The sequence below is a fragment of the Phodopus roborovskii genome, unplaced genomic scaffold, assembly GCF_943737965.1.
Source record: "Phodopus roborovskii unplaced genomic scaffold, PHOROB, whole genome shotgun sequence".
Classification (NCBI taxonomy): domain Eukaryota; kingdom Metazoa; phylum Chordata; class Mammalia; order Rodentia; family Cricetidae; genus Phodopus; species Phodopus roborovskii.
In genome coordinates, this window is record NW_026125161.1 from 100811 (window position 1) to 124971 (window position 24161).

Genomic DNA, 24161 nt, shown 5'->3' on the forward strand with positions numbered 1-24161 from the left:
ACTCTATCCTGAAGGCATATTTCTTCCCTATCCCTAGATCTCTACCAAAATGCTCTTGATTCCCTGCCCTAATCCTTTCTCCATCTCTCTCTCTCCCTTTCTAGACTCTTCCAACAGAATGGAAAGATAGAAAAGCTGAGAAACAGATGTCTAATGCTACATTTTCTTTTTCATTTCTTCTGCTTCATACATATTGGACTTAGAAATGAAGAAGTCACCTTGTTCTTTAGCAAACCCAAACCAAAGGTGATGTACCTCAGTCATCCAGGTGCTGTGGAAAGGTCTTAAGGGTACACAGAACAAAGATGTTACTCAGTGAGTGTCAAAGAAGCACAGAATGTTCCTTATAAGATTTTGGGACTAGGATCTCCTTCCCTTGAGAGGGGTACCTTCCCTTAACCCCTGGAGATCGTGGTGTCCTGGTGGACCAGCTGGACTGAGTGAAGTCGGTGGGCCTTGATGCCCATGCGGAATTCTTTGATGACAAAGTAATAGCAGAAAACATCAAGGCAGCAGTTGATGTTGGAGAAACACAGGGACAATTGCAGGAACAAGCTGATGCTCTGCCTGACTCTGCACTCCAAGATAAAGCCGTTCCTCACCAGGAACTGCAGGAAGAAACCCAAATGCACTGGGAGAAAAGAGACCACAAAGATGACAAGATTGGTAGCGATGGTCCAGATGCAGGCTCTCTGTCGGATCCAGTCCTGGGTGTAGTCTGGACGGCCCAGCAGAATGTGAATGCTCCTATAGGAACAAAAGCCCATGATGCCCATGGGAAGGAGGAAGCCAAAGATCTCCAAGGGGAAGAAGACCTTGGCACTCCAGGTGCCATCAGACATGTTATGGAAGCACTTGTATTTCTCAACTTCCCCGTGGAAAGTGTAGATGGGGGTGCTTCCGATCCATACCAGGATCCAGAGGATGCAGCAGATCGCAAAGGTTTTCCTGGGGGACCGGAGGTGGCTGACCAGGATTGGGTACTGGATGGCTAGGAAGCGGTCCAGGCTGATGAAGCAGATGGTGAAGACGCTTCCGTACATGCTGATGAAGTACAGGCACTCCACCAGAGTGCAGAAGATGGGGGAGGGGGAGTCCACTTGTGGCAGAACCATCTTGAATGGGAGTGAAAGCACAAGCAGCAAGTCGAAGACAGCCAAGTTAATCATGTAGATGGAAGTGGCAATGTATTCTGGCTGCCTCTTCTTCTTCTTAAGGAAGGCACCGAAGCCTCGGATGGCCAAGAGATTAAGGACCAGACCAAGGAGGAAGGTGGGGATGTGGACTGCCAGCTGCAAGGTACTCATCAGCTTATCCACGTCATCGAATGAGCAGTTGTCACTTGTGTAGAGACGGCTCATGTTCTTGCCTGAAACACCAACAGTAGAAAAGAGAGTTCCTCCTCACCCCTTGAACTGATGAACAACTAAAACAACTTGGCAGAGGATGGTGAGCACTTAGCAACCCATGCTTAATGCACTGCAGGTAACAGACACAGAGCAAGGGGGCTGGGGTAAAGCATTTGCCACGCCAGTATGAAGATTGGAGTTTAAGTCCCCCAGAACCCATAAAAAATGCTGGATGGGCATAGTGGGCCACTAGTCATACTCGCACTGGAGGACGAGACCAAGATTCCTGGAACCAGCTACTTAACTAGAGTAGCCAAATTAGTGAGCTTTGAGTTCAAGGAGAGAGAGGCAGAGGTAAGAAGATAGTGAGTTCTAGCCAGGGCTGCACATCTTAAGCTAGCTGTGGTGGCACACACCTTTAATCCCAGCACTGGGGAGGCAGCCAGGATTACGTACTGAAACTATCTCAAAAAATTACATTTAAATTTAGAAGCAAAACCAGGGCTAGAGAGCACTGGCTGCTCTTGCAGAGGACCTGAGTTTGATTCCCAGCACCCACACGGAAGCCCACAACCATCTGTAACTCCAGTTCCGGGAGGGGCCAGTGCCCTCTTCTGGACTCTACAGGCACCAGGCATGCTCATGGTACACTCACATACATGGAGGGAAAATGCTCACACATATAAATAGAAATGTAAATGAAGAACATGTGTAAGAGAACAATTACTTTTAATCCAGCCTTCCCAGCATCCACTACTCTCTTACAGATGTCTCTTGATTTACCATGGGTTTGAAAATATTGTCAGTTAAAAGAAAGTACATGTAATATATCTAATACCACAGCTTAGCCTAGCTTATATTAGCCTCCGACTGAGCAAAACACCTCACACAAACCCCATTTTGTAATGAAATATTGAAGTTCTAATGTGATTTATTGACCATTACACTCACTGAGCTGTAAAACCAAAACTATCAAGGCCGATTGCATGTGCCCGAGTCTCTCCATTTTCTCCATCAGAGCTCTCATTGAAATGAGTAAAAACACAGACTCTGAATCAAGATGGTTTAAGCAAAGAGAGAATTCCACATCATTGAAAATGGCTGGGCCTGATGGTGTGCATCTGTGGTGTGAACCTGTCATCCAGAAACGGGCAGAGGGTGGTGCTCGGGAGAGGTTCACATGGCAAAGACTAGCTCTGGCAACTGAGTGAGACCCTGGCTCAAAACGTAGAAAAAGTGGAAAGGGAGCCTAGGGCTATGGTCAGGAATGGAGCATCTGCCTAGCACATACAACACCTCTGGTTCAGTCTCTAGCAATACAGAGGAGGGAAGGGGAAGGGAGGTACTGGGGTGCTGCTGGGGAGGGTTTCAGATGCTCTTTACAGGCCCAGATCCCCTTTGAGCAGGGAACCCTCCACTCTCCTGCACCCACTGTCCTGATTGGACAGTTGACTCCACCTCTGACTGCAGGGATAACCCCAATCAGCACATCACGCCCCCCTGGACACAGGCATTGATTTGTCCACTGGTTCAAGGCAAGGCAATCAGATTCATGCCTGGACCTCTTTCCGGGGGACTTGAAAGGACTGGAGCAGCTCCAGCTTTTACTGTCCTGGAGAGAAACCCAGGGCAGAAAATGACTCTTCATGGAAGAAGGGACCTTCCCAGAGGGAATGAGGTGGGAGCCTGTGGCCTGCCTAGGACAAAGAAAGTGCTGTAGACAAGAAGGGAACAAGGACAAGACAGCCAAGGCTGGAGATGCACTCTCCCAGGCATTGGCCTTGGCCAGGCTCTGACCAGGTCTTGTGTAGAGTCTGGGTGCTTTAGAGGGTGAGATTGTCACTGTGGGGGTTCAGTATAGAGGAAGGTGTCCCTGGAACAGATTAAAAACAGATAATCGACCCAGGTCCTGGATATCAGGGAAAGGATGCAAAGGAAGGTCCCAGGATAGAATAACCCCCCCAGAGCGACCCCTGACCCATGGTCAGGATGTAGCTTTTAGCTTATGCTATTATACTAGAATTATTTTTTTATAGCTGAAAAGCAATTTGAGCATTTAATAAGCTATCCAAAGAATTCAAAACCACATGCCTCCATTGTACCTCAGGGTCTCAGTCATACTTTCCAGAGCTAACCATGCATAACAGCTGCTTGAAATTTTTCTCTAGGAGTTCCTAGTTATAACCATATTTTCATACATACACATAAGTATGTGCCTTTGAAATTAAAAAAAAAAAATAACCACTATACCTACAGTTCTGTCCCTTGATTTTCCAGTGAACAATGTTTCTTAGAAATTGTTTCACATGAGTATACATGACTCAATTCCCTCTCTCTAATAGCCTCTCTGAGTTCACTGTGTAGACAACATCACTATTTCAACCAGAAGCCTATTAGCAAACAGTTAGGCTTCCTGGGTAACAGCGAGTTCCACACCACACATCCTCGTGGCTAATTTCTTTGCTACATCCTCACTGTCAGGAGAATTCCCATTCCTTGGCCGTTTCTCATTACTGCAGCTTTTTTGTTTGTTTGTTTGTTTGTTTGTTTTTCCAGAAATGGTTTCTCTGTAGCTTTGAGCCTGTCCTAGCACTCACTCTGTAGACTAGGCTGGCCTCAAACTCACAGAGATCAGTCTGCCTCTGCCTCTGCCTCCCGAGTGCTGGGATTAAACGTGTGTGCCACTACCGCCTGGCTTACTACAGCTTTCTAGGGAGCATGTGGGAAGAAAAGATTTGGGCATTTTTGGGTGTGGAATGGTGAAGGTGTGTGCATGGATGCACACATGTGTGCAGGTGTGGATGGAGGCAGAGGAGGCTGTTGGGTGTTAAGGATCTTTCTCTGCCACTCTGAGCTTTATTTTTTTCTCCTTCATTTGTTTTTTTGAGGCAGTCTCTCACTGAACCTGGGAACTCACTTGGGCTACAGATGAACTCCACTGTGCCGAGCTTTTGTGAGTGCCAGGGATCCGAACTCAGATCCGTGTACTTGCAGAGAAAGCACTGTACCCACTGGCCCTATCCCAAACCACCCCAGCCCCAAATTCGGATATTTTAGAGATCATAAGTGGAATACCATTCCCAAACTCTTTGTAACTCCTATTTAAAAGAAAAATCTATACATACAGACATGTAGACATATGTATAGACAGACAGACCCTTTATGTTAAACATTTAAGGCACAGCACTTGACCCAGGTGGCTTCCTAATGGCCTTGTGCTTTCTTGTATATGAACTTTTCTTAGGCTCATGTCACAGAGGCCCAAAAAGACATCTCTCCCATGACCAGTGCTTTAGACCAGTGCTGGCTAGTTTTATGTCAACTTGACACAAACTAAAGTCATCGGAGAGGAGGGAGCCTCAACTGAGAAAATGCCTCCATAGGGTCAGGCTGTAGGCAACCAGCAAGGCATTTTCTTAACTAATGTTTGATGGGGAGGGCCCAGCCCATGGTGGGTGGGGCTGTCCCTGGGTTGGTGGTTCTGGGTTCTATAAGAAAGCAATCTGAGCAAGCCACGAGAAGCAATCCATCCAGTATGCAGCACCCCTCCATGGCCTTTGCATGAGCTCCTGCATCCATTCAGGTACCTGCCCTGCTTGAGTTCCTGCCCTCACTACTTTTGATAAGGAGCAACATGTTATATGGGACTTGAGTGAAACAAACCCTTTCCTGCCCAAGTTGCTTTTGGTATTGGTGTTTCATCACAGCAGTAGAAAACCCAGCTAAGACAAGACTGGTGTGGTGTGGTAAGTGTGTGTGTGGGGGGGGGGACCTCTGCAACCTTTGCAAGGGTCCTCAAACTCAGGACTCCCATAACTGCTAAGGGCAGAGTGATAGAAGAGTCGTGGTGTGGGAGGCTTAGAAGAAATGCAGAATGGCAGGCTGTTTCCTCCTGACAAAAATGCTCAGAGCACCACAGACCAATCCCAAAACTAGCTGGTATGACTTGGAAGCTGCAAGGTAAACATTGGAGTGATGGCAAAAGCAGGCTCAAGTCATCAGCAATTGCCTTTGAGATCACGGACAGCAGAAAACCAAGAAAAGAAGAAAATCCAAAACCTCCAGGCACATGTATGTGTCATGCTCAGGAAAACTCCATGGATGAACCCACCAAATTAAGGAGAAAGGAACATTTGGGACTTGAAGAGACGGCTCATTGGTAAGTACGCCATATGGTCAACAAGGACCCACAACTCAGATCCCCATAACCCACCAAAAATCCCCAGTATAGTGGTATGTACCTGTAACCCCAGCTTTGGTGCTGTGTGGAGACAGGTTGATCCCTAACACTCATGGCCAGCTGGCCTGAGCTTCAGTTCCAGTAAGAGACCTTGTCTCAAAACATGAGAGTAAAAGAAGATTGAGAAAAGACATCTGACATTTACCTTGCTGCCTACACACGTAGGTGCATGGGCACCCCTCTCTTACCCACAAAACATCTGGACATTGTGGAACACTACTTTAATCTCAACACTTGGGAGCAGAAGCAGGAGGACACTTAGCACAGAAGTTCAAGACTAGACTATATATCACAGCAAGACCACTTGCAAAAGGAAAGAAGGCTGGAAGGGAGGGAGGAAGAAGGGAGGAGGGAAGGGAGAGAGTAAGGGAAGGGAAAGAGGGAGGGAGGGAGGGAAGAAGGGAAGGAAGAAGGGGAGAAACAACAGATAGCAAAAGGAGAAAGTTGGTCTGGTCAAAAGCCATGATCAAGGATGCTGGGATGTGCCTACATTGAGACTGTGGTGTGTGTGTGTGTGTACATGCATGTGTGTGCATGTCAAGATTCAGCTGTTCTCATCCCCAGGAGAACTACCATAAAGGTCCCATTTAAATTACTGGAAGACTTCAAATGGGTCCTTCTCAGAAGGTGATCTTTGAAGCTAAAAGATACATTATCTACAAATAGACATAACGGGAATCAGGTTAAAAAAAAAATTACTGCCAGCTAATGGCATGGTTATTGGAGGGTCTGAAATATTAATCCTCTCAATTTCCTCCAAGGATTGAGGATAATTCATCTTTTAAAGACTCTTCAAAGGGGAGCTGATGTGATGGTTCAATGGTTAAGAGCACTTGTTGCTCATACAGAGGACCTGAGTTCAGTTCCCAGCACCGCACATGGAGATTCACAATGGTCTGTAACTCCCTTGGGAATCAGACACCCTTTCTAGCCCGTGGTACACACATACAAGCACCAAACTCTCACACACACAAAATGAAAACAAAAAGTATTTTTTAAAAAGAATCTTAAAAAAAAAACTGGGTCTCCACAGAAATAAGACAAAAAGTCATAAATGTTCTCTGGGTAAGAGATGAAACATCCATCCTTAGAGAAGACAAGGCATTTATAAAGACCAATTCATACTCAACCAAAGGCCTGGAGCTATAGCACCTTCTCCCAGCCAACCCAGGCCTGCACCAGTCTACAAACCACACTGTAGGTGACTGATTGATTCCCTCCAGGTGAGCAGACAGTTGCTAAGACAGTGCAAGATATCCAAGAAGCTGATGGGAAACAAATCAGAAAGTGTAAGATTTTAATTTTTAGTTTATGTTCTCTCTCTCTCTTTCTCTCTCTCCCTCTCTCTCTCTCTGTATGTGTGTGTGTGTGTGTGTGTGTGTGTGTGTGTGTGTATGTGTACATGTACCACAGCAAGTGTGTGGAGGTCAGAGGGCAACTTATGCAGCTAGGCTCTCTTCCTCTACATGTGGGTCCCCTGGGATTGAACTCAGGGTATCAGGCTTGCCTACAAGTGCCTTTACTCACTGAGCCATTTCACCAGGCCAAATGTAGGACTTTTTTTTAAAAAAAGAACCTTAAAGTAACCACTGACTACTAAAAATAGGTATCTGCGAGAGCAGAAGGAAGGCTAGTTGAGAAGAGAAAGGGGACTCAGCAAGATATATGAGATAATGGTGAATATGATCAAAATGCATGAATATATGTGAAAATGTCATAGCGAAACCCTATTATGTAGATTGATATTTGCTAAATTCCGTGGTTAAAACAGAACATTTATCTTCAAAATGGCCAAAGAAGATAAAGAAAGAACAAAAACACCAGACTGTTCAGCGCAGAGCAAATATAACCAGGAAAGAAGCCAGCATAGAAATAAAAAGTAAATATGAAACATCCAAACTGTTCTCTCCCGACACTCATAGTTCACTAAAATGCATCATTCAAGCTGGGTTTGGTGAGTGAAGCAACCCTTAATCCCAGCACTTGGGATGCTGAGGCAGGCAGATCTCTGTGAGTACAAAGCCAGCCTGGTCTACAGAGCGAGTTCTAATCTAGCCAGCCAGGCTTCATAGTGAAATCTATAAAACAAACAAACAACATCACAACAACAAACCATAAATATTATTCAGATCTGCTCTTACCAAGGCACACAGTGTTCGATGTGACAGTCCCGTGACAACAAAGAAATAAACCCAAAACAGGCTGTGATGGCAAAACCGGCCAGAACCCGGGGAATAAAGTCACCGGGCACTGGGAAAGGTTATTTTCTGGGGGGAGGAGAGGGTATGAGGGCGAGTGGGAAGGGGGTATGATGGGACGAAAACATACTGTACTCTGTGTGTGAGTGCTCTGGCGTAATGAAACCTACTAGTTTGCACAACAGATGTGTGCTAATAAAAAGGGGGGGAAACGGTTTGGTTCTTTTTAATTACTAAAAGGAAAATGCATGGTGGGAGTGTAGCTCAGTGGTAAAGCATGTATTTGTCTGGTATTCCCAGACCGAGGTTGAAGCTCCAGCATCTCATAAACAAAATAAAAGAAGGAAGGGAGATACAACCAAGAAGGCTAACACTGCAGTCTCGTGTGCAAACGGCACGGTAGAAGCATATAAAGACAGAATTTAGAGATGTGCTAACCAAAGCCAGTTGTGTCAGAAGCATTAACAGATTCAAACAGGTCAACAGAAAAAATGTTAAGTCAGAATAGAATAAACAAACAGTACAATTGATACTACTTAACAGTTATTGAGTCTGGTTTTAAGTACAGAAGTAACCTATTTTTACCCTTATATACCCAAGAAACGTTGGCCAAAAATGAATTATCTGTCTAGCAAGAGTAAAACACCCATCAAAACACCACAGTAGGCCAGTGTGGTGGTGTGTGTATGCCTTTAATCCCAGCATTTGGGGAGGTGGAGGTGAATCTTTGAAGCTGAGGACATACATATATACATACAACATACATACATACATACATGCTCTGGGTTGACACAGAGAGTTCCAGGTAAGCTACATAGTGTGAGCTTGTCTCAAAAAACAAAGTAAAACAAAACAAAAACCCAAGGCTGAAGTCATATTTATCTATATTCTCTAACACATACAAAGAGTGTAGAAGAAAAATAATTGGCTGCTTAAAACTAAAGTACAAGCCAGAAAACAAAATGCTTGGAAGTAGTCACAAATGCAAACGTCTTTGATTTGTTATTTAAAAAATTAATTCACACAATGCAGCCCGAACCATTTGGGAGACAAATATGTTGCCCCTGGTTGCTATAACTTTTTTTTTTTTAAGAGGGGGGAAAAGGGAGGAAGACTAAATATGTGAATTAAGCTAATCCACTCGAGACCTTAGAAAAGTGAGGAAAAGAGTCCCAGAGAAATTGGAGGAAAAAATAATGACAGAAACAGAAACACCAGAACCCAGAAGTGTAACATAACAGGTGGGTTGGGGGCAGACACGGCCCTAAACTATGGACAGATGTCTACTTTGATCCTCAGCTGTGATCAAAAAGCAAACTGAAATGTTTATCTGATGTGGCAGACATTAAGCTCAGAGAGGAAGGAGATAACTACAGCAAGAAACACTCTCCGTCCCTGTGTGCAACCACACAAACCCTTCATACGGCGGAAGACTGACAGCAGGAAACTCCATTTACCAGAACTGAGCAAGACAGAGAAGCATCCCTTAGACTAGGATCATGAAAAAAAAAAACAGCGTGCCATCAAAAGGTTGCTCATGAATCAAGCAGGCGCTTACTTCAGTGTTCTTAAGCAGCTAGTGATTCCCACAGGCTATGAACTATGCAAGAATACCAGATAATGTTAATGGGTGTCCGCCGTCAAAGCACGCCCCAGTACCAAGCTTGATTTGTAAAACACAAAAGAGAAGAGCCAATGCTAAGTGCAGGCATGCAGCCATCCTAATTGAGAGGCTACCCAGTAGGCTCAGTATATTTTAATTATAAACCCTGTAAACAAGGCATACATTAGTTTCAACTGGGACAGCTACTAGCATTGTGGATCACATCATTAAAGTGAAAATGAAAAGCCACCTGCTTATATACATTGTTTTTCATGACAGCTCATTAAATGAAGAGACAGAAAGCACTTCGTAGAATGATAAGGAGTAATTTGCTGATACCACGGCAACTTTGTGTTTCATGGTGAAATAATAAAAGCATTCTTATTGAAACCAGACACCAGCACTCAGATACCTCAGATAATGTACTGAAACATTTGGCAGATAAAACGAGACATCCCCCACCCTTGAAAAAAAAAATAATAAAGGCACAGTCAGTGAGTTGAGACTATTGGATCTAAAGACTGAAGACTCAAGTCTTTGCCTGACGATAGGCAGCTAAGACACTCAAACTCAGTAAGGAACTGCATTTGACAAAAATCAAACCAGAGGGAAAGCGGGAGACAAGGCCTGAGGCACAATCCCCAAAACCAGAGAGAGAGAGAGAGAGAGAGAGAGAGAGAGAGAGAGAGAGAGAGAGAGAGAGAGAGAGAGAGAGCAAGCGCACAGGAAAGCAGGCAGGCCTGGAGAGTTTGTTCAATGATTAAGATTACTTGTTGCTTGTACAAAGACCCAGGCCCAGTCCCACCCCCCACATGACCACTCCCACTCATCTGTATCCGGAGTTCCAGGGAATCTGAAGTCCTCTTCTGAACTCAAGAGCTCCTGGCAAACATTGTATAAACACATGTGGAGGCAAACACTCATGCACGTAAAATAATACAAAATAAACTAAAAAAAATTAAACATAAAGCCAGCACAGCTTTGCAGAGCAGAAAATTTCTTTTAAAAATTAAAATAAAATAATATTCTGAATAAAACAGTGAAACAGATATTTTTAGATAACTATGTTCTTTTTCTATGAGGAGATGCTCGATAAACAGGCAAAGGACACAGAAAAGCATTTACTGAGATAAAAATGTTTATCAAGTTCCGAGAAGCTGAGCAAGGGCTCGTCAATACTCAAATGAGTATGCAAGCCAGTACATGACACAGAACTTAGAATATTTGGTTAATCATAAGCCACAAAAATCATAGTAGTTTTCTATCTGGCAACTCTTAGGCTTTAAATAAACTATGTGAAAGAAAAAAAAATATGTAGAGAAATGTAATTCTTTGTGGCATTTTTTTCTAATAAAAAAAAATACACACATTAAAATACTAGGCAATGGTTAATTTCACTACGGTAAATCCACTTAATGGAAAATTTTTGATGCTATGTTTATGCTGACTAGGTTACATAAAAACCCACAAACTATAATATTATACATTCAGAATGATTGCAACTGTGATTTTTAAAAACCCACACACAGGAAAAAAAAAAAAAAACTAGAAAAAAAAATTCCGTATACCAGACAGCATTACATTCTAGTAGTTGGATAGTAGGAAATAGATTTTTTTTAATTAGCTATTTTATTTATCATTTTTTATGTGTATCCCTAACATAATAATACAGGAAAACATGGAAACAGCATGAGATTCTTTAAATATTTTATCCAGCATCAGGAATGGAAGGAAAATGATAAAAATAACTTTTGAAACCAAGTGTGGTCTGAATTAACTCGAGGCGTGGCAAGGGTGTGAGAGTCACACAAAATGAAGAGAGCTGTTGAACTGCCCAGTGCTCAGCTGAGGGACACTATCATCTCAGGTCAGAGGGGAATCATTTTGTTGTTGCTGTTCGTTTGTTTTTTGGAGACAGTGTCTCTATATGAAGTTCTGGCTGTCCTGGAGCTCACTATGTAGACCAAGCTGGCCTCAAACTCACAAAGTTCCAAATGTATCCACTATTTTAAACTTGTTTTTGTTGTTGTTGGTTTTGTTTTTTAATAGCCAGGTGGAAGGGTACATGTCTGTAATCCCAACACTCAGGAGGCTGACTTAGGAGGATCTCAACGGAAGCCAATTTGGGCTGTTTGAGACTCAATCTCTAATAAATAAATAAATAAATAAAGTGGGTGAAAGCAAATATAAATGCAATTATCTAAAATATAATTATCTCAAAGTTTGGTGAACTGTCAACAGATACAAATGCAAACATCAGAGTATTAGTATTTTCCAATTTGACATTTATGTTAAGTGATCTTATCTACTTTGAAAAGATAAAGGAAGAGAAATTTTATGATGAAACTGAAATTGAAAAAACAGTCTCAAGACAGAAGGGGGCAACCCTCTCCGAAGTTAGTGTAAACATAATGAAGCATTTTAATATCAACATCGTCTATGAAAAGGAGCATCCACTTAAAAACCCAACTATCTTTTATGGATAAGAAACAGAGAAAACGAAAGGTCTCAGGCGTTCTAAGGTGAAATGGCGTCACCTTTGATTCTCTTGGGCTTGTAGTATGCTAAAAAAATAAGAAATAGGACAATATTTTTTTTCTAGTCAAAAGAACTGCTAGGGTAGCAGAGACCCTACAACGGCAATAACTATGGCAAATGATGAAATTTGAAACAATCTATGTTCCAGTGTGCACTGCGCGGGGGGGGGGGGGGGGGAGAATGCATGATGGGGAATGTGCCAGAAAGGCTAAAGTAAGGGAAAGTGGGAAAACTAATTGTATTTAGCAACTGTGGTGATTGATCCTAAAAATATCGTTAGTCAAATAGAGAGGCTCGGAGCTCTGGTCAGCCCGGTTTGCAGGAGAGCTAACAGCATAGATGAGGGAGCAAAATTTTCCATTAGGGAGTCTCTGTAGACAGCACTCATGCTGAGTCTATCCCACATTCAACGCTCCTTCATGGACCACAGACAGTTATCCAAGCATCAGGCCCACATCCATAGGCCCTTGACTAACATGGAAATGGCTTTTCTACATGTTCTTGTTTACGTCTAAGATTTTCTAGCATAGTCTTTTAAATAACGTGAGTCAGAGTAAAATTGGAGATGCGTCGCTGAAATAATGGACAAAAAATAGACACACATAAAAACACAAGAATTGCAGTGAATGAGAATTTCTAGGTATTCTTTCCCATATACGGGAAAGTAAGAATGAGGTGAACCAAGACCACCCTGACACAATTTGGAAGAGGAACAGGGCCTGCAGTCACCTTTCTTGGCTCTAGTCACCCCTGCACCCCAAGGCTGTTTGGTTGTAGGGGCCCAGATGAGAGCTGCAGAACCTGGAAAAAGAAGATAGGTTGAGCCGAGCTCCTGACCCATAGAGAGGAGAGCCCATCCAGCAGGGTTCAGGACACAATCCACAGTGTGAGTTCACAGGGTCGGAGGAAGAGTAGCCACCAGTAGCCACAGGCTGCTTGTTTCAGGGAGCCGGCCTGTTTTGTTATAAGTACTTCAAAAGCAAACACTCCCATTGTGAGGTGAGTGAGCTCCCTACAAGCAAAAGCAGGGGACCAGCTTATCCAGAATACTACAGAGAAAATGCTCATGTATTCTTGCTGCAGGATGCTTTTGTTTGTTTTTAGCCCTGAAATTGAATCTTCTCTCAACATAGTATTTTCTCGAAAGTTTGATAAGGAGAAAAAGTAGTCACCACATGGAAGGCACTGGCCCTGGCTCTAGTCCACCTCTGTCTCTATCAGGAGAAATGGCTTTAGCTTCGCTTGCCTGTCCATAAAACCTTGCTTAGTCTCAGGAGTTTGGAGTCAGCCTCACCACGCTGGCTCTTATTGCCAGTTCCTCCACGAAACTATATGAATAGTTATAACTGTAGCCCCTGTGCCCAGGGTGCCCCCATCTGACACACCGGGGGCAGGCCAGAGCTGCTTCTTCACAGCTGAGACTGAGAAACCAAACCAAAAGACTCAACACCATTTAGCTCTCCTTTCCCCACAGTGGCCTACATTTTCCAGACCTCACAAGTGTCAGGAACAGCACACACACACACACACACACACACACACACACACACACACACACACACAAGAATGTTTGCAGGCCAAGAGGATGTCCACTCCCCTAGGCTGTAGCAAGCTCATCAGTGCCCAGCCACTGCTCTAGACAGACCTCCAGGGATCTAGACTGAGATGGCACCCCCAACCATGGAATCCCAGCTGGTACGGCTTCAGGCATTCAGCTGCAGGAGCAAGTATTCTCCTGGACCAGTGCCGCCCATCCAGTTTCCCAGCTTGAAGCCCTAGTGTTCTGGAGATCACCAAGTTAGAATGCAAATGGACCAACCCAAAAGCAGCAGAAATGACTGTGCCTGAGCTGGGCTTCTGCAAACCAGAGTGCAGGGACACAAGATGGGGACCTGAGATGGCCCAGTCAATAAAACGCTTGTATTACAAGCAAGAGGTCTCAAGTTTGATCATCAGCACCCACATAAAAACCAGGTGTACCCCTATCGTTCCAGCTGTGGAAAGGCAGAGGCAAGAAGACTCCTGGGCTTGCCGATCAGCAGGTCTAGTCCAAGTCAGTGAGCTAACCAAATCAGTGGGAAGACCCTGTGTCTTCCCTGGAATCGCCTTGAAACCAGGAGCGGGCTGCTCTTGGGGAAGAATGAGACTGGGAGAGTGAAGGGGTAGCTCAGAGACTTGAGACCTCACTGGCTACGTGCCCTGTGGAGTACACAGCCAGTGAGATATATTCTGGGTGCACATTTTACAAGTGAGGAAAGTAAGGTTCGGAGAGTCTGTCCAAGGTCAGATGAACACGGTAGCTCAAGCCTGTAATCTCAACACTCAGCAGGACGAAGCAGGAAGTTTGCCACCGGTTCAGGGCCAATGTGCAACATAATGAGTTCTAGCTTAATCTGTAGAGGAAAAGTTCAGGCGGACAGAGAAGGACCAGTGGGCACTCACATCACAGCCCCATGTTCCTGGTCGTCCCATAGGACTTGCTCAGTTGGTTAAGTGGGGACTACTAGGAATCACCTGTGGTCAACAGGGCAAGCATCCCTGCTGTCCAGGAATGGTGCCATGGTGAGACCCACTACATCTTTGCTTTATAACACCAGCGCACACCAAAAACTCCATCTTGAGGATTACTAAACGAAAGAATGAGAAGGCAGGCAGGCTGGACTGATCTGTTGGAATGACTATGCTCCCTCGGGGGAAGAAAAAAGAGAGAAGAATCCTTCCGGGAGGCTATCGGAGGTACTGTGCACACCCCTTCTTGGCCTCCACCTTGAACAGCACAAAGCCCAGTCCAGGACAAACCGGCAGGCATTTCCTGACCTGTCCTCACTGTCAGGAAGAATCTGGGTGTTCAGGGTTCTAAAGGCCGGTATGTTTTCTCTCCCAGCCTCTCCACGAGATGCTTGGCTGGAGTTCGAGAATAATCCTGTTAGAGGATAGCAATCTGAACTGACCACTTGCTTGCCAGGGCATAAGCAGGCCCCATCGTTTACTGTCCTCAAGAGCCAGTAAAGAGGGGACTAATGTCCCTCCATTCGCAGAGAGGTAAACTGAGGCTAAGCAATGATGTGAATGGTAAGCATCTAGGTCTCTGGTTCCCACACCCACTCGTGGTTCACCAGGAGCCTCTTGCTCAGGGGTTGCAGGACAACTCCTGAGAGTATGTAATCTCTGGTGCTTGGTGATTTCCCAGCAAGATTTTGGGGGAGTGGACTGTGGGCCAGTGGAGGCTGGTGGCACGCAAGCCAAGCTGGTTGGGGGAGGGTGCCTGTGTTGATATGGGGAGCTTCCCCCACCCCGACCTGCAGCCTTGACTCAAATCAGGAGGAAGTTGAGGGGTTCGTAGAAAAATGTCACCCATTATCAGGGGACAAACCGGGTCTGCCTACTGTAAGCTGCTGCTGTCACGGAGTACAGTGTACTCAGGGCCAGCTGCTGGCCTGCTACCTACGGAAGCCCACTGGTCTAGGACCAGGAGTGGACAGAACCCAGACCTTCAGGAAAGCAAGGGCGGGTCAGAGGCTCCGGGCCTCAGTTTCTCTAAATAGCCCAGAGACGATTACCTGGAGGCGGTCCCGTGCAGCTGATTGAGCTCCTGAGGTGTCATATCTCCTCCAGGACCCAGCCACCTGCAAGTTCTGGGCATTGACACTTCCCCTCTTTGGGCCTGAACTTCCTGGGGGGGTGGGGGTGCGGGGGTGGGGCCAGAGACTCCCAAGCAGCTCCCAAGTTAACCTGTTTCGCTTAACCGGGGGCTCTACCTCTGGGGCATAGGGAAAGGGTCCACACCCCTCTGAGTAGTATTAGAATGTTGGGCAAGCAGAGCGGAATTCCCACAAAGGGGGGTCCCACTCTCTTCTGTCCCCTTGGGTGCACACTCATCTAGCTTCTCACAGCTGACATCCGCACAGGAGCAGCAGAGAGCTGTTGAGGGCATGGCAGGGACATCCAGCACTTTGGTTTAGGACAGAGCAACACTGGCCAGAGAGGAGAATGGTGGTGGAAGGCTTCATAGTTAGACCATGAATGTGATCCAGCCTGGGCTTATGTCACACCCACAGGTGTCTTCTGGAGTCAGCAGGTAACTCCCCGTGGCCCTTCTTGGGAAGGCTGAGCTAGCCCCGCAGGGTATGCAGCGTGGAGCCCTCACACATCCCAGGCAATTAGGAAAGTTTGGCTGACATGCAGCCTGGTACTGCAGCTCTTGTGCCAGAAGGAGCCTGGGGGGACCTGGAGTATCAAGGCAAGGCTATTTTTACAGATCATGCGTGCTGTGACTTTCATGTGTCTACAGGAATAGAAACTCCTCAAGGTGGGTCTGGGTGATTCATACCGGCAGCGGGTGCTCCTGCATAAATATCGGCTTCCGTGGGAAGCAGGGGGTCCTCAGAGCTCAGGTTCCCACTGTTCTGTGACAGCCATTCCAGGCCTTACTCTCACTGATTTGATAACCCAAGGCTATGCAATGGTAACACCAGGCCCCTGATTCAGCTGCTGTCTGAGTTGAGACAGAACCCGGAGCTGAGGGGCACCAGCAATATCTCCAGCCACACCCTCTCCAGAGCCTGGCAGGGCAAGGCAGAACACCTAGACCTGAGCAGCAAAAACAGGGCAGCCAGGACCTTGACAGACAGGAGCCATGCAGAGGTCTTATACCCACCGTGTTGTCCAGAGCCTAGATCTGGAGACCCAGCAAGGGGTTCACAGGGCCCTGCTGCTCCTGAAAAAACAGGGCTCAGAGCTCACCCACCTCCTGCTTTTGCGTCTCTCTCTCTCTCTCTCTCTCTCTCTCTCTCTCTCTCTCTCTCTCTCTCGTGTGTGTGTGTGTGTGTGTGTGTGTGTGTGTGTGTGTATTGGGGGTGGGGGGCAAGACCTCATGTACCCCAGGACTGTATTCACCTCACCATACAGCTGTGACTATGGGTGTGTTCCATCCCACTCACGTATTTAAAAAAAAAAAAAAAAGAATATGACTTGCTGTTGCTTGCTATTTAAATGTTTAAATGCATGGTGTGAGCCAAATATACACATGAAGACATTTAGTAAAGTTATGTAAGTTGTCACTCACTGTCCCCCCTCCCCTCGGTGCTCTGCAAATTCTGGGAAGATGGAATGTCCAGCAGAGAGCTGCACACGCCCTGCCCATGGCTCAGAGCCCTCTCTTGGCCCCCCCATGCCTCTAAGACCGAAAAGTCACAAATAAAAAACTTTCTTGGGGATCCCCTAAGCCTGGGATCACTACCTTGATCTACCCCTACCTTCTTATCCCTAAGAGCAAGCTAGAAGCTTTGGCTCCTGGGGTGGGTTCCTGCCTCCTTTCAGATGGGGGCTCTATAGGGATGATACCGTAGCACACACCTCCAACTCCATCAAGTGCATCAGGCATCAAGAGAGCTCCAAGAGGCAGCTCCTTCTAGGGCAGAGAGCAGGCCCTTGTGACTACTTGCCAAAAAGCTACTCCACGAACCACATCCTCTCCTGACGCTGCTCCATTCACCCTTCACTTCGCCATCAGAGGCCCAGCACCCACTCTGAGGGCAGACTTGCCCATGCAGGGGCTTACGCTGGGCCAGGCAGGGGGGCAGGAAGCAGGGCAGGACCATGTGGGGAGAAGCCATAGGCATAAAGAGAACAGCTCAAGTGGTCTTCTCACCCATGGGTTGTTTGACATTCAGAAAGGCCAGGGGTGGGGCTGTCTCCGAGGACAAGGTGTCTCTGTGTAGCTGAGATCCAAGGATCACAGGGAATAAGGACAGAAACTAGAAGCCACTCATCTGGGAGTAGGGAGCCACTCAAAGACTGAACAGAAACATCATATTGGAAGTTGACTGACAAAAGGAAACCTCAAATGTCCCTCCAGCTCTTCTCTGAATCTCTGCTCTGTGGACAGGGCAGCTCGGGGGGCTGGTACAGATACTGTCCTAGGGGCAGGAGCCCTAGGGGCAGGAGGCAGGTTAGGGTAAGGGAAGTGGCCGTGCTGAGAAGGAATTGGGACAGGAAGCGGGAATGGGGTGTCTGAGAGAAGGTTGCAGGGTCAATCAGGGGCAGCCTGGTTCTTAAGCGAGCCCAACTAGCCAAGAGTGGCCAGGCCCCTTGAGCCTCTGCTTTGTGACTTCTCCCAGCCAATGACTTCCTCATCTTTGAACTGGGGTCACAAGTTCATTCAATCAACAATCACTTGCTGATTACCTATCGGGTAGCCTGTGCACAGCCTGTCCAAGACAGACAGTAACACCTTTCTCAACCCTGGTGAAAGCAGACAGAGTGAGAGGGCGGAGACCAACACCTAGACACTTTGTCCCCACTGATGCCATAGGCTGCCTTTGTCTCCCCAAAGAGTCTGGCTGAGGTAAGGAGCGGTGCTGATAACAGTGCCATCCGGGTTAAAGCTGCCACGGGATGCCGACCCCAAGGGGAAGCCTCAACAGAAAGGGGGAGGCAGGGGAAACCAAGGAAGGGAAATAAGGGGAGGGACACATGGGCTGAGGGCCCTTTCTATTCACACAGTAGCTGCTTACCTCACCTCTGCTCCAAGGCCCAGGCTTGGTCACACTTCTGCTCCCAAGCCCAGATGATTCCCATGAGTGGTCACACAGCTGGCGAGTCCCCAACCTTGGAGGCTTGACCAAGCCCCTGAGGGAAGTTCCCTTTCCTGCCCTCCACGTGGACCTCATTAGCCACCAGCAGGGGCCGGAGATGTCCAGCCTCCTGGAGAGTGGTCACGTGTGCAACTCAGAGGGAGCAAGTGTCAGATAACTTCAGGTCAAGGCAGGGACAGCAGCAGCTCAGAATACCCCCTCTCCCTCCTCCACTTCCTGGAAAGTTGACTGTGAGCTCGAAGGAGGAAGTTCTAGGTGCTCAGACATCTGTGTGAGACCTGTCTGCCCTTCCATCGTGATGGTAGCCGGACCTCTCAGAGGCTCCTGCCTCTTTCCTTCGATGTACTGGTCCAGGCTATGGTGGGGTCTGGATTCCCCTGAGCATGCAGATGCAGACAAAGGTCATTTTTCAAACTAATGGTTGGCCTGGTGCTGAAAGTCCACAGTATCCAGAAGGGGCCCTTCACTAGGAAGGTTCTGGAAAGCACAGACTCCAAGGCTTCCCTGCTGCTGAGTTCAGGGAATCCTGTGCTTTATGCTGTCAAGGTCCCCACGGTGGGAGGGAAGCCCACCAGGCCCTTGGGCACCCTCCTCTCCACCCACTGCATGAAGCCTCCAAACATCTGACAGACACTAGCGAACGCTCTGCGTTAACACCACTGGCTTTATCTTCTTCAGCTTCTCCCAGTGCTAGCTGAGGGATGTCAGACTCCAGGTGAAAGAGTCCTGGGTTGGACCAGTGGCTCTGCCATCTATGCTAATGTAGCACATTTTCTCATCTCTGATGCCACCTCCCATCTCCTTGACATTACTCAATGTCACAGCCACCAAGCCACTTTTTTTAAAAGGTTTATTTATTTTACATGTATGATTACTTTGCTTGCAAGCACAGATATGTACAGCACACGTATGCCTGGTCAAATGATCCCTTGGAACTGGAATTGCAGACAGTTGTGAGCTGCCATGTGGGTGCTGGGAATTGAACCCTGGCCCTCTGGAAGGGCAGCCAGTGCTCGTAAGGCTGAGCCATCTCTCTAGCACCCCCTCCCCACAGTTTATTTGTGAACAGGCTCCTTGGCTGTCCTGTGACTGTGTTGACCTCACAGAGATCCTACCTGACTCTGTCTCCCAAATGCCAGGATTAAAGATGTGTGCCACTATGCCTAGCTGCCCAACTCATTCTTGTTTATTTCTTACGCACATGGAGGATGGAGCAGGTAAGAAGTCTATTCAAAATATGTAATTTCTCTTTGTGATTCTGTTGCATAGAGAGAACTATGTCGCCTCCCCGTATGCCCATCAGAGTCGTGTTCCTTCATGCCTCAGTTGTTAAATTTCCATCCCTGGTTACTGTGAGCGTTGAGCATTTGTTCCCTCTGCATCCCTTCCCACCCCTCGTCTACACTTCTACATATTACTTTGGTTTTGTTGCACAGAAATCACTAATTCTGTTAACAATAACTCACATGTTTGTTTTCACAAAGGTTTCTTTCCCTTGGGCTCTTTACTAACAAGAGCAGCTTCAATCTTCGCTTTACTGTGATCAGACACCAAGAAAAGAATCTTCAGTGAAAAAAGGATTGACTTGGGCTCACAGTTTCAGAAGGTTTAGTCCATAATCACTTGTATCCACATTTCTGGACCACAAGGCAGAATGTTACAGAGGTGGGACTGTCTGGCATGAGCTTTTCAGCTCACAGTGAACAGGAAGCAGAGAGAGGAAGAGACCTGGGTCCCCATACAACCTTCAAAGGCAACATCACAGGGTGCTGCTTCCTCTGCCTAAGTTCCACCTCCCCAAATAGTGCCACCTTCTGAGGACCAAGTGTCCCCCACAAAAGTCTAGCAAACTCTCACTTCCTTTTGGGTATCTTTGATATAATCTTGATTTTTTTTTTTAATCCTGGGGTAGAGGGTAGGAATCATTTTCCAATACCAAGAGCCAGACAGTCAGAGCTGTGGGAGATGTCCTGCGTCACTGCCCTGAGAGCAGTATGCCAGTACATACTCCCTGTTCCAGATGTACCCACCTCTGCTCTCTCTGATGTCATCATCTTCCCAGTCACACCTCACTCCAACATTGTTTAATCTTCATGTGCGCCCATAGTCACCTTGACTACCCAAGGAGATGTCATTGAGGATGACAGCTCCCTCACCACTTTACATGTCCTAAGGATTGGCCAACAGGCTATGACTTTAAAAAAAAAAAAAAAAAAAAGTCAGTTAATTTTCCACACCAGCTAGGAGGCAAACACCATAGCCATTTCCAGAGAAGGAAACTGAGGTAGAGAGAGCTCCAGTAACAGGCCTAGATATGCATCATGTATGTGATGCAGAGCCAAGGTTTGGATCTTCTCAGACAATGGTGTCTGAGAATCTACAAGTTTATCTGTCGGGCTCAGTGTTGAGCACAGCCTGTACTGAATCCTTCCCAAGCTGGAGGGGGCAGAGCTGACAAGCATCCCTAATCTACAGATGAAGATCAACTACTTGCTCTAGGATACCCACTCAAGCAGCTAAGCACTCTGCTTGGTTGTAAGCCAAGGAAAAGAAGTTAATGCAACAAAGGTGTGTGTGTGTGCATGTGCGCGTGTGCACACTACTCACAATGTTGTATGTGGAATTCACCTAAGTGTCCAGCAACAGATGAGTAGATAAGAAAATGTGATACATATCACACAGTGGAAAACTATGGGGTCTTAACAAAGGACAGATCCCACCAAGTATGGTGGTACAAATTAAGTAATCCAAGCACTTTGGAGGTAGAGGGGAAAATGATTGAGTTCAGGATCATTCTTGGCTATTAACAAATTTGAGACTAGCCCAGGCTATATGAGACCCTGAAAGAGAGAAGGGTTGGGGAGGAGAGGAGACTGGAGAGATGACTCATTCAATAAAATGCTAGCCATACAAGCAAGAGGGCCTGAGTTAGATGCCCCAGAAGCCGCATAAGAGAAAGAAAGAAAGGAAGAAAGGAAGGAAGGAAGGAAGAAAAAAAGAAAGAAAGGAAGGAAGAAACGAAGGAAGGAAGAAAAAAGAAAGAAAGAAAGAAAGAAAGGAAGAAACGAAGGAAGGAAGGAAAGAAGGAAGGAAGGAAGGAAGGAAGGAAGGAAGGAAGGAAGGAAGGAAGGAAGAAGGCATGCCGTGTGCACCTGCAATCCAGGCACTGGGATGGGGAGAGCAAGATGCCTGGGGATTGCTGGTGGGTCAGTCTAATCCTAAATCAGCGAACCCTGGGGCCAGCGGAGAGATCCTGTCTCAAACACTAAGGTGGAGAGCGACTGAGGATGACATCTGAGGTCCTCTGACCTGCATGCGGATGTACACACAGGAGCACGTGAGCACAAACATGGAGAACACGCTGACACAGAGAGAAAGAAGAAGGGGGGGTGGAGAATCTTGTGACTCACGTATGAGTGTGTGAGTGGAACTGGAGAGCATTCTGGTAGGTGAAAAACAACAACAAACAGGCATGGAAACACAAACGTCACATGATCACACTCACAGATAGAGTCTGAACAGGCAGAGAAAAGGCTGACTGGCAGCTGGGGAAATGAGGAGCAGGGATGGGGAGAAGTTGGTTGGGTGAAAGCTACGCTGTATTGTTTGTCTTGTTTTTGAGACAGGGTTTGTGATGGTGTGGATAAGAGCCCCGTAGGGTCATAGATTTGAATGTCACTAGGGAGTGGCACCATTAGGGAGGTGTGGCCTTGTGAAAGGGAAGTGTGTCACTGGGGAAGGGGGGGCTACTTTAGGATTTCAAGTGCTCAGGCCAGGCTCAGGGTGTCTCTCTCTGCACTGATGCCTGCTGATCTGGATGTGAACTCTCTCATCGACCTTTCCAGCATCATGCCTATCTGTGTGCTGACATGCTTTCCACAACATAATGAACTAAACCTTTGAAACTGTAAGCCAGCCCCAATAAAATGTTTTTCTTTATAAGAGTTGACATGGTCATGGTGTCTTTTCACAGCAGCAGATCATTGACTAAGATAGAGTTTTACTACCCAGCCTGGAACTCACTATGTAGACCAGGCTAGCCTAAAATCATAGAGATCCTACAGCCAGTGCTTCTGTCTCCCCAAGTGCTGCGGTAAAGGTGTGTGTTATTATACCCAGCCCATTGCCATTCTGGTTTTGTGTTTGGTTCCTGCCATTTCCACCCCTGGCACTGGGCATGGAACCCTTGGTATTTCCATATAAAACAAATCAATCACCAAGCTACATTCTCAGCTCTACTCTATATTTCTAGATAGTGAAAAGAGATTTTTATCACAAAAGAATCAGTATTTGAGATGGCGGACAAGACCTGGGTTTTATGGACCTGTACTAAAGCCTCACACAGAGCCCCGTGTCTGCACAGTTATGGTGTGCTGATTGCAAACTATTGAAGATGATGAGCAGCAAGCCAAACCTTGTCCACGTGTTGTCAAAGCTCTGATTCTACCTCCACCATCCCTAAGTCCCTGCTGTCACACCCCTGGCCTCACAATGAAACCTACCCTCCTTATCTTTGGATTTCTGTTGCCATGAAAGACCATTACCAAAAAAGCAAGTAGAGGAGGAAAGGGTTTATTTGGCTTACACTTCCATATCATAGTCCGTCACTGGAGGAAGTCAGAACAGGAAGTCAAGCAGGGCTGGAACCTGGAGGCAGGAGCTGATGCAGAGGCCATGGTCTGATTGGTCTGATTTCCATGGCTTACTCAGTCTGCCTTCTTTGAACAACACAGAACCAGGGATGGCCCCACACACAATGGGCTGAGCCCTCCCCCATTGGTCACTAGTTGAGAAAATGTCTTTGGCTAGATCTCAGGGAGGCATTTCCTCACCCGAGGCTCCTTCCTCTCTGATGACTCTAGCTTGTGTCAAGTAAAACACACACACCCAGCCAGAACACCTCACCTCTGCAGTTTAGTTCCCCATCCTATCAGGAACACAGTGGCGCCAAGCTCTCTCTCGAGCCTCCGGTGGAGTCTCAGGTCATCCTCAGGCTGGGTCATTGCCTCAGCCCCCTCCCTCTATCCCACCCGCAGGCCCAACAAGCCCCTGGAGAACACCCCAGGGCCTATGCAACCTCTCAAAATGAGTCGTGGTTCCCAGAACCCTTTCCTGGGGCTAGTGGGGGGCATCCCAGCCTCCATCCCACCCTAGGCATCCCCTCATCTTAAGAACCATCCACAGACACCTTCACCTCCTAACCTCACGTAAAGCTGAGTCCTAGGGTGAGAGGCGCTGGCCCTTTGTCCTGCAGCCCAGCCAGTGTCTGCATCAAGCTAGCCCCTGGCCAGGGCACCCACTGCTTAAACATACCCCATCCACCCACTTCCTGGGGCACCTGCTCCATCAGGAAGCAGCTGCTGTTCCCACGGTGACCCAGAGAGCAGAGAAAATATGAGATGTCCCAAGAGTACCAAGGGCTTCCTTTGAACATGCTCTCCATGCTCTAGGAGTTAGGGTGACCGGAAGTCTTGATTTCTGGGTTATGTAATTCTTACAGTTCAGAGACATCTGCAAAGGAACACCCGGTTGTGTTACATAACACCCATACCATTATATGAAGAGAGAGCTATTATGGAAGAGAAAGTTTCCAGTGTTCATTAAAATAATTGGATCTACACTTCTAAATGAAGAGCG

At 46.8% G+C, this 24161-nt stretch overlaps 1 protein-coding gene across 2 annotated transcripts; it reads right to left on the bottom strand.

The window, feature by feature from the left end:
• Positions 1-328: 328 nt before the first annotated feature.
• Positions 329-18661, bottom strand: LOC127226323 (G-protein coupled receptor 55). 2 transcript variants are annotated; one of them, XM_051190248.1, is made up of 2 exons: positions 18449-18661; positions 329-1369 (listed from the first exon to the last, which is right to left on the bottom strand). In XM_051190248.1, exons 1-2 carry the CDS (start codon positions 18597-18599, stop codon positions 396-398), a joined length of 1125 nt encoding a protein of 374 aa, XP_051046205.1. In that variant the 5' UTR covers positions 18600-18661; the 3' UTR covers positions 329-395. The 2 variants fall into 2 exon arrangements, with proteins under 2 accessions (XP_051046205.1, XP_051046213.1); XM_051190256.1 differs by lacking the exon at positions 18449-18661 and adding an exon at positions 17284-17360.
• Positions 18662-24161: the final 5500 nt, after the last annotated feature.

What these genes read in the sequence shown, in the direction of transcription:
- LOC127226323 (XM_051190248.1), bottom strand. Translation starts at nt 18,599, where the DNA reads ATGAGGTCCACGTGGAGGGCAGGAAAGGGAACTTCCCTCAGGGGCTTG. An exon ending in GCCTGGGCCTTGGAGCAGAG is followed by an intron (nt 1,370 to 18,448) that starts GTGAGGTAAGCA and finishes TTGGTGTTTCAG; the next exon opens with GCAAGAACATGAGCCGTCTC.